Below are 10,120 nucleotides of genomic sequence, written 5' to 3' on the forward strand. Positions count from 1 at the left end.
GTGTAAAAAGTGTGAAAAGCCTACCCAATATATTATAAACTCATTCATTGAGGAATCAAAGTTGTGTGTTTTACATGGCAATCTTCTAGAATTTCACCAAAAAGACTATCCTTTTATTCTTGCTCTTTTTGGCACCATGTAAAGCATTATTATCATCAAATAACTATTCAAAACATATCAACAACAATAACAACACACTTCACGTTGTTGAGTTTCCCAAAAACCCACTTCAATTATCCTCTTGTTTGTTTGTGCACACTCACACATGCAACTCAAGTTTTATTTTTATTATTATTTTTTGAGGATCTTGTGCATTCTACTTAAACTAATAACACGTGCAAGATTTTAGGGTTACAATCCCAATCATGTTCTAATAAAAGGAATTCAATATCAGTCAAGGGACGCCTTTGAAATGATACCTTCAAAACAAGAGACAAAAGAAAACAATTGGGTATGATAATATCATTAGAGGGAGCTTGAAACTCACGTTCTCACAGTGAGGGAACATGAATTGGTGATAGGGAACACAGATCAGCAATGGGGAACGATGATTGACGATAGAGAACGTGTACTCGAAGTGGAGAACGTCCATGGCGATGGGGAACGTGGACTAACGGTAGGGAACGAAAATCAGCGATGGAGAACGTGGACTAACGACAGGGAACTTACATTGGCGATGGGGAACGTTGGACGGGACCGTCGACAGCTAGCGGGACACGAGAGGTGGGGGGGTGCGGGGATGGGCCACGCGTGCGAGGCCCGGGTGGAGCGTAGGCGACCCGTCCGATGCGCTGCGGCGCCAACTTGGCCGTATGCGCGACACGCGCAGCTTCAGCGGTCGCCATCGCCTTGAAATGTCCCTATTCACCGTGCCTTCGATCGCACCCATAGCCGTGGATTGATTGAACCAATTGAGCGGGATCGGGCGGGGAGATTGAATTGATTGCCTCATCTCGCTATTCTGTGATGTTGGTCTGTAAGATTCTTTCAAACGTTTTCAATTTGGCTGCGCGGTGTCGAGGAGTTTGTGGTTGAAGTAGGAGTGAGGAGTGAGCCGTGGCGAGTCGACTTCAAGTATTCAGCGCGTGATTCCTTTTGGTTTGAAGGTGGAGGAGTGAGCATAGTCTGCTGTAGTTGAGTCGGGGAAGAGAATTGGGAATTGGAAAATTGCAGAGCATTTGCGGTGTGCATTGGTTCTGTAGAATTCCCTCGGATTTCATGTTTTTGGTTCTCACATTGGCGGTCAATTGTGACAACTATCAATATCGGATTCTGTGTCGAACGTGCCAGGTGGATTGGAACGTCGTGGCATTCGCTTGATGAGTCGAAGTGGATGTTGAAGTCCCGGACGATAGATAGTTGATTGTGTTGACAAAGCGTACTGGGAACGGGGGTTTGGGATGGAGTGAGCGTCGCATTCGTCCTGAAATAGCATCTGCGGGATTGTGAGGATGTGTGACGATTCTCCAGTTATGAAGTTGTTCGCTTCGAAAGGGGCAAGTTCACCGCCTCTTGAGAGCGGATCGGGTATGGAAAGCAGGGCTCCTTCGTCGCCAAATTTGGGGAGACCTAGGAACAATGCTACTGAAGCTGCTCATCAGCAACTGCAGCAGCAAAATGGGCTTCCAACGTTCATCCGACCCTTACACCCAAGGGTTGAAGAAGTACTAGATGCTGCCACTTTTCTCAGAACATAAACGGCGTTGAAAATATTACGATCTTTCTGCCGGGTATGCTAGAGATTGAGTTCCCTGGTCTTTCCACTCCTAAGATTCCAACAGAGTAGGCGTTTGGGTGGAGCAACACCTGACATGGAGCTCAGCATCAGGGGGAGTGTATTTATATCCCCTGTTTTATCTGTCGGGTTAAGTTGTCTCCTGCGTCTTCGGTCCCTTACAAGTCATTTCGCCCCTACTGGGTCCCTACTCATTCGGTAGAATATTCTAACTATAAAGCCGCCCTCGGGATTTGTAGTCAAAAAAGACCTGTGTTTGGTGGAGAGAATTCTCTCGCACCCACGTTGTATCCGTTGTCGCGGTCATTGAACTACGGCTTTGGATTCCTTGCGCGTTTTGAAGCTTGCTCTTCAAGAGCTCCTCTTTCATGACCACTGGCGAAGTTAACAGGAGGGACTGACACTAGAATTCTGGATTCTCCTCGTTGATGAATCTTCTTGCGGCTCTTCTTCTTAGTTTGTTTTTTTATCATTAGAACCGTTTGATGAGCACGAGGACGTTCCACGGCTACCTATGATGGGCAGATAGATTTCGAAGTCTTCGCGTGGGTTACCTATAGTCATACAAGCGTGCGAGATATATATTCCTTATCAAATTTCTGGAGGCTGCTTTGTTGAGAGCCTGGCGGAGCGGTCCTCTATCCATCCTCCGACGAATTCAAACCATGATTGCATCTGTATTTTTAGAACTGGACACTTAGTTATCACCACACGGATTCAATTTTCCCATTCATGTAGACTATTGTATTTCGAGCTGCACGCGTTTATGAGGAATCTAAATGATGGTACCATTTAACGGTTTCGCTTATCTTGCTTCACTCGTAAGACCTGCTTTCAGCGTTCCGCTTGCCAGGGATTTGGTGTTTTTGAGATTTCAACATTAGGCAGCACCCATTTTTTAGTCATAATGATGGTTGGAGAGCAATAATTGTGTTACCAGAGCTTCGACGTTGAAAAGAATTTGAGTTCGAATGACAATCATTGCTGAGACTGCCAGGACCTTCAAGTCCGCCCATGGACCTTCCTCTTCAAGTGAGATTCTTTGATGCACCTCTCATGTGTCCCACTTTGGTTCTGCCTGCACCTCTTTCCTAAACATCCAATTTTCGTATTGGCATCGAGATAGGCATTCAGATTGTCGAACTTTCAGACTTCGAACCAGTGATTCTTGCCGCTTTTTGTTCAAATTATTTTAATTCTCCAATCTAATAGGAAGAAAATTGAATTTGCGGTGAAGATCCACAGTGAATCCGCAGTGAAAGCCATTCAATCTACGACACTCCTAATCTTGTAGTGGATCGTCATTCAATAATCCTTCTTAGGTTTGCATCGTTCTTTGATGCCGGAGCGGTTGACTTGTGAAGGATTATTAATGCTTGGAATGGACTGGTGGAAATAGTACTTACATCTGGTTGAATATCACAGCATAATCTATAACTTCTATGTGTAGGTTTTAAAGAAGAAAGTACAGTTAATGTGAGTTTTTGATTGTCTCGTTCATTTGCTAATACCTACCAGAATTTGTTGTTTGTGCTGAAACTTTTAAGGCATAGAAAATCGAACATTACAAGTTCTTAGGTAGGGCGGCAGGGTTGCAAATTTCTTTTGCACTCACTCGATTGTGCAAGTTTTGGCAGATTTTGTGGGGCGGAGGCCCCCTTCCACTATGGGTGCTGGGTCACTAAAGCATCATCCTAGAGATTCAGGGCTTGAACTGAACAATCAATTTTCAGATACAGCATCCTCAGCGTCCTCCACCTGCTCAGACCCCAGCATTCCATCTTGCGCAAGTACCAGCCTGTGCTCGGGCTTTACCACATCTTGCAAGACAGGATCTGACAGTGATTCTGCTTCAAGCACTCCCAGGACAACTCCCAGTAAAGTTATTTCTTGTCAAGAAAAGCCCGGGCAAGCAAATTCTACTGCCAAAATCCTGAAAAACTCAAATCCACTGAAAGATCCTCATCGGAACGTATCAACGTTTGAGCTTCAAGAGGACCCGGAATTTTGGAATGATCACAATGTGCAGGTGCGAGTCTAATGCACCTGATATTATGGAAATTCGAAATTCGCTTAATCTGCTAATTGTCAGTTTTCTTGATGTACTCCAGTTTTGGCAAATTGGTTTTAGTTTGCCAAATTACCAACCATAGATTCTTAGCCCACACTATGGTCCAATGCAGGTTCTAGTTCGCACCCGCCCCGTGAGCAGCTCAGAGGCATCAGGGCATTGTTTTGGCAGATGTGTTAGACAAGATGGTCCGCATACCATTACCTGGCTGGGTCAACCTCAGACTCGTTTCTCTTTTGATCATGTTGCGGGCGAGTCGATCACGCAGGTTGGAAAGCCCTTTCAAAAAGTTTCGAGTTTGAAATGCATTAAATATGATTATTGTATTTTAAGTCCAAGACGAGAGTGTACTGACGTAAGGATTTACATATACTTCAGGAGGATCTTTTCAGAGTTGCTGGTGCTCCAATGGTGGAGAATTGCATGCGAGGTTTCAATAGTTGTATGTTTGCCTATGGCCAAACAGGGAGTGGCAAGACTTACACAATGTTAGGTGACATTCATGATCTTGGTTACCGGCCAAGCCCGCAGCGTGGGATGGCTCCTCGCGTCTTTGAGTACTTGTTTTCCAGGATTCAACAAGTGAGTGATCAACACAATGCAAGATTTTTTTTCTATCCGACTGTCTCGCTCTACAACACAGCGCTGGACACTTCGCTAAATTGTAGTTCTACCATGGATTTCAAAGATCTTTCGTCGGCAATAAGTTTTGAAATTCAAGCGATTGGAATTTTACAGGAAGAGAAACTTCGGGAACTGGAGCAGTTAAAATTTTCGTGCAAATGCTCATTTCTTGAGATCCATAACGAGCATATCACGGATTTACTGAACCCAACGTCCACCAACTTACAGGTACTGTTTTGATGATACAGACATCGACTTCGAATGGCGTTTATTTAACGTTCAATATCCTAATTGGTGTATAAAGTAATTGATCTGCCCTTGACATGCACAGATTCGAGAAGATATCAAGACTGGAGTATACGTCGAGAATTTGAAACAGATTGAGGTCAAAACTGTGCATGATGTGGTTCAGCTACTCATTCAAGTACGTCTCCTTATCCGTACTTAGAACCTCCTGCAATCTGATCGCAGAATATGAACGCAGACTCTCATGGTTCTTGATTTGTTATTTTGATTTCAGGGAGCTTCCCACAGGAAAGTTGCGGCCACCAACATGAACAGCGAGAGTAGTCGTTCTCATAGTGTTTTCTCCTGCACTGTAGAAAGCAGGGTAAGGATTTCAGGAACTTGGTTTATTTATGAAGAACACAAGTCTTTACTCGGTTGCTTTAGCACATGTAATAATAGCCATTTGCTGACGTTTGCTTTATTTTCTTCTGTCGTGCAAATGTGCAGTGGCAGTCTGATTCCTTGTCCAAAGTCCGAGTTGGCCGCTTGCATTTGGTTGATCTTGCCGGATCGGAAAGGTTCGACTCGTCAGTCATTGTAGTGATCATGCAACAATCTTTTAAAAAAAACTAAATTAGATTAAGTTATATTTTTTGTCGTTCCTGAATTTCTATGAGCAGACACGCTTTCTGTGTCTAAATCTATCCTTGTTTGTGTTTTTTATTACGAATCAGACAGAGCTCTTCAGGAGCTGAAGGTGATCGTTTAAAAGAAGCTGCTAATATCAACAAATCTCTTTCAACCCTTGGGTATGAAATTTCTTTCCACTGAACTGATTCTTTGTTCTTCTCCTTTTAGGTTATCCTAGTAGTATGATAAATAGAGTGACGGGGTTTGCTTAATTAGTAAATGTTACTCGTAGTTGCTGTCTGTGTCGTCCCAACTGTTCTGAAAACGTAATTGTTGCAGGTTGGTCATTATGACACTCGTAGATATTGCACATGGAAAGCAGCGGCATGTTCCTTATCGTGATTCAAAGCTCACTTTCCTTCTGCAGGTCTTTCCTCTATTCGCAAGCTAATACTTTGTTTAGCCACATGAAGACATTGAATGAGATATGGAAGATTCAATTTTTGGAATGATAGCACATGTCTTGTTTTACTGCAATTGGGACTTATGCTGGCTCATCTTACAAGCCGCAGGATTCACTTGGTGGAAATTCTAAAACAACAATCATAGCCACAATTAGTCCTGCGAATGGGTGAGTATTCGTCTCCGTGGGCTTCCACATTATGGTATCGAGGTTCTCTATGTATGCACCTTTTCCAGTAGTTCCTGATCGAAGGTTGATTACTGTGACAGTTGAAAATGAACTAGCAATGATGCCAAGAGACTACCTATTAATCAAAAATAATATTGGATTTGGATAGTTCGATATCGTTCATCATAGATTCTACCTCCTAGGTTACGTATAACCTCAATTGGTCGATGATACAGATTTTTTAAACTCTCTGTTTAGCGTACTCATCTTTTTTTCTTGACAAGACGATGTATTATTGAATGCAGAAGTGCGCTGGAGACCATGAGTACACTAAAGTTTGCTCAGCGAGCGAAATTAATTAAAAACAACGTAAGCATTTTGACTTGTATTAGTAGACTTTACGTAATCGCTGCCGCAGGATTAGACATGATTGCTATTGACGGTCAATCTGTCTTGCTCAGGCTCATATCAATGAAGATTCCTCAGGAGATGTGAACGCTCTGCGTCGTGAAATCCAGCAGTTGAAGGTTAACATCAATACGGTGTCTATATCTTGCAAATTAAGTTTTAGAGCAAGAAAACTTGGTTTAAACTAGGTGTCAATCGTACCTGCAGCTCTTAATGCGATTTTCCTTGACCTGATGTGGAACAGGAAGAACTGAAGCACCTGAAATGCCAGAATGTATCGGCTATTCTTCCATTGGAGAATGATCACCCCCATGTGGCATCTTCGAGCCCCACCCCTGGAATAGGCTCAAACAATCTATTGCACAAGGTATTCAAGGAAATCATCTTCAATAGAGCTTCTTTTGGTCTTCATTGAAGTTTAAGATGCTCTATTTGTCTTGTATGTTTGAGGTCCTATCCCATTAACATAATTGTGCTGCAGATTAGGACTATTGAGGCTACGCTTTCTGCTGCCTTGAGAAGAGAGCACCAGGCACAATTAGAAGCCAAGCGATATGCCGCCATTATCGACCAACTGCATACTCTGGTAATTCCCACCACATAGTGAACATGTAACAGCATTGTCTCATTGAAATGGTGGTAGTTTGAACATCAGACGCTTCTTGAACCCTACAGCGAGGACATGACGTAGTTCGTAGGCATCCTGTACAGTTGTTGTGAAGCAACCACTTATGTGATTGTAGCGTTTCTCCAACTCATGCTTAAGAGGACGGCAAGATTGCCATGCTTTTGGTAAGACTTGGTGCCTTTTTAATTTGTCTCCAACGTTGACCATCCTGTTACAGATGCAACAGCGTGATCAGAACACCCAGAATGGTAGATTGATTCTTCGCTTCAGAGACGAGAAGATACGCCGATTAGAAGCGGTCGTAGGTGGACAGTTACCCGTGGATAACTATCTCATTGAAGAGAACAAACGACTTGTCCAAGAGCTCGAACTTGTAAGAGCGCAGGTTGAACGTAATCCAGAGCTTACCCGGTCAGCTACGGACAATATTCGACTTTTAGAGCAAGTCCGAGGGTATGAGATCGAAAAAAATCAGTCCCCCTTAAATATTTGTGATTTTGTTTTGTTTCTTAGAGTATTTCAGATTCGTGCAAGTGAATGAGTCTACTGCCTCTCAACTACTCGTCTTGTTTGCAGATTTCAAGTATTTTATGAACAGGGAGAGCGTGAATCGATGATTACAGACATTGCAAATCTTAGAGATCAGGTTTTACTTCACTTTTCTCTTTTCAACAATAAAATGAATAAAGTAAACATTGTTATTATTTGCTTATGTTGTCAATTGTAGCTGTCTTGAATCGTTTTCACCCTGCCTCTGACATTGTTGTGGGATGGAAGTTGTTGGATACAACAAGAACAAAGCTCGCCTTAGAACAGGGAGCGCTTGCCCTTTCGAGTGCACAGGTTTCTCCTGTAGACCATACACATTTCATATCTCGTTTTAGTGAACACAGCTTAGTCATTTCTTGTACAGTCTCCGTCCTGCACATATTTTGGTGAAGTTACTGTGACGACTTGTCGCTGGATCTTCGTACGCTTTTGGACCCTGCAATGTCTAAGGTGGAGTCTTTGCTCTTGGCGTTTCAGGCTAGCAAGTACCGCAAGGAGTTGGAGATATGCTGTAACGACCTAAGCACCTGTTTGGAGATAAACTCGACATTGACTAGGTAAAGGCTGCCTTCCGCGTCAAACGTTAAAATTCACTTAAGTGTCTCTTAGATTGACGAACTGCGATTTTCTAATCGCAAATTTCGTACTATTCATCAATCTTTTTGCAGACAAGTGGAGCAGCTGACATCACAAGTTGCTCAGCTTAGTGCGCGCTGTCAAGAGCAGCAGCAAGATCTGGATTTTCTCAAGGTATTTTCATTGGTAGAATGTGAGCGTTTTGTTGAATGATAGAGGCGGTATATTGTGGGTGCTTCTGCGATTGTGATTCCCCTTTTTTTGTGTACGTCGACCTCATTTTGTGATTCATTACAGACCCAACCAGTGGGATGCCTCGAGGAATTGGAGTTAGAAAGGTCCGTACACTTGCAAATCATCGAAGACTTGAAAACTCAGCTTCACGTTCAGCAGGTTGATCGCTATCCCAGACCTATACTCTTTGTGGTTGTCTTCCCAACATTCTCGTAGGTAGTTTGTTGTCACACACCACATGCCAGTGAGACGAGCTAGTTTCAAGTGATTTCTTTTAGTTGTCCTCCAAATATCGTAAATTTTTATATGTGGTGCAGAAGGAGCGCGAAGAGTCTAAACGAAATGCTACTGAAGATGATATTAAGAACGTTGTCCAGGACAAACACACTGTACATCACGTTCAGGCTGAAGACCAGACTCAGGTGCATATTAAGTTATCCAAGTAGACTTTTCTTTCCATTTGATAATTGTCATCGTTTACATCGTTACGAGGATATCTACTTTTGGATTATTAATTAATACTATTGCCTTGGTTGAAGCAGGTGCAACGAAAGGTTGTTGTAAATCCAGAGCCTGAACCTTATGTTGAAGACTTCGCGACTGTTCTAGATTCCTTGTTCGATGAAGACATTGAACAACTTTCAGTCTTTGATGTGAAGCAAGCAGCAATGGAGACAGAGTTTGAGACGTTTTCAGAGCTGATGAGAGCCAAAGAGTCGCTCTTGGACGAAGATCTTGAGAAAATAGACGTATCCACTAAGCGTCAGAGTTTGGAGACAGAGTTTGAAGCTTATTCAGGGATTCTTGATAAAAATAAATCTTGCTTTTCTGAAAAGTTCATCGACCGTGATGTCTCCGCCGAGACCTTAGAGATGGCTTCTCGTACTGAACTATTCACTGAGCTTATGGAAGGAGAAGAGAAGCTATTAAGGGACAGCTTGGAGCAACTTAATATTAATGCAGATGTAGTGTCTTTACCAGAGATCCACAAACCCAGCAGGTCGGAATTTTTAGTCAATGGAGTTCATGAAGATTTAGTACTTATTCCAAAGCCTGAGAATCTCAGATGTAGTTCATTTTTATATTGAACATTAAGAAGTTAAATCCCTTCTTCCAACAATATCTTATTGGTTCAAAGTATAATTCATCTAATAGACCACAAAATACTTTGGTTGGATATTTTAAGAAACCAAGTTTTTTTTTATTGATTTAGAAACTATCCAAACTAATTTAATGCAAGTCCTCAATAGAATGTTGTGTATTTATATCTTCTACAAGATTGGTTATGGCCAAGAAATTTGTAAGCTCAAGTAATAATAAATTAGCTTAGATAATCTTTCAATAATATACATTTTTAATTCAAGCAATTTAATAATGGTGCACAAAGTATTATATTAGAATCTATCTTAAGAAGGTTAAAGTTAAAATACATTTAGAAGAGAGGTAGGGTGTAATTTGCTACATCTTTAAATAAACCAATCTAATAATTTGAATGAGGATGTTAAGTACTACCTACAATACAATCTAACTAATAGATATGGTATTTACTGGTGATATTTTAATAAGCAATACAATAATTGTTTATTATATTGAATTCATGCCTAGCCTTCATTCATTCTTTGAATCCTATAATATGTCCATCTAAAATGTCTTTTGTTTTTTTATGAATTTGGAATATAGATTTGGTGTTTTTGTGGAACTAATATATATATATATATATATATATATATATTATTAATAAAAATTCTAGATTCTATCATAAAAATATATTCTATTTATTATAAAATAATTATAGATGTCTTTGAT

General features: G+C 41.4%; 1 protein-coding gene across 3 annotated transcripts; it reads left to right on the top strand.

Annotated features, from left to right (window-relative positions):
* The first annotated feature begins 1,441 nt into the window (after positions 1-1,441).
* Positions 1,442-9,434, top strand: LOC112293778 (kinesin-like protein KIN-12D). Of its 3 annotated transcripts, none has more exons than XM_024543600.3 (23): positions 1,442-2,767; positions 3,373-3,764; positions 3,919-4,074; positions 4,185-4,388; positions 4,545-4,658; positions 4,762-4,854; positions 4,951-5,040; positions 5,166-5,236; positions 5,393-5,467; positions 5,628-5,715; positions 5,861-5,919; positions 6,225-6,288; positions 6,381-6,446; positions 6,572-6,694; positions 6,809-6,913; positions 7,173-7,408; positions 7,532-7,601; positions 7,733-7,798; positions 7,982-8,061; positions 8,173-8,254; positions 8,378-8,473; positions 8,632-8,736; positions 8,857-9,434. In XM_024543600.3, exons 1-23 carry the CDS (start codon positions 2,707-2,709, stop codon positions 9,400-9,402), a joined length of 3,042 nt encoding a protein of 1,013 aa, XP_024399368.1. In that variant the 5' UTR covers positions 1,442-2,706; the 3' UTR covers positions 9,403-9,434. The 3 variants fall into 3 exon arrangements, with proteins under 3 accessions (XP_024399368.1, XP_073396002.1, XP_024399369.1); XM_073539901.2 differs by having other exon boundaries at positions 8,635-8,736; XM_024543601.3 differs by having other exon boundaries at positions 4,273-4,388.
* The last annotated feature ends 686 nt before the right edge of the window (positions 9,435-10,120 follow it).

This window comes from Physcomitrium patens, chromosome 16, assembly GCF_059467195.1.
Source record: "Physcomitrium patens ecotype Gransden chromosome 16, ASM5946719v1, whole genome shotgun sequence".
Taxonomy (NCBI): domain Eukaryota; kingdom Viridiplantae; phylum Streptophyta; class Bryopsida; order Funariales; family Funariaceae; genus Physcomitrium; species Physcomitrium patens.

Excerpts from the sequence above, each read along its gene's own strand:
- LOC112293778 (XM_024543600.3), top strand. The coding sequence starts at position 2,707 with ATGACAATCATTGCTGAGACTGCCAGGACCTTCAAGTCCGCCCATGGA. Across the intron at positions 4,389-4,544 it reads TGTTTTCCAGGATTCAACAA|GAAGAGAAACTTCGGGAACT; the intron begins GTGAGTGATCAA and ends GGAATTTTACAG. Across the intron at positions 4,659-4,761 it reads CAACGTCCACCAACTTACAG|ATTCGAGAAGATATCAAGAC; the intron begins GTACTGTTTTGA and ends TGACATGCACAG.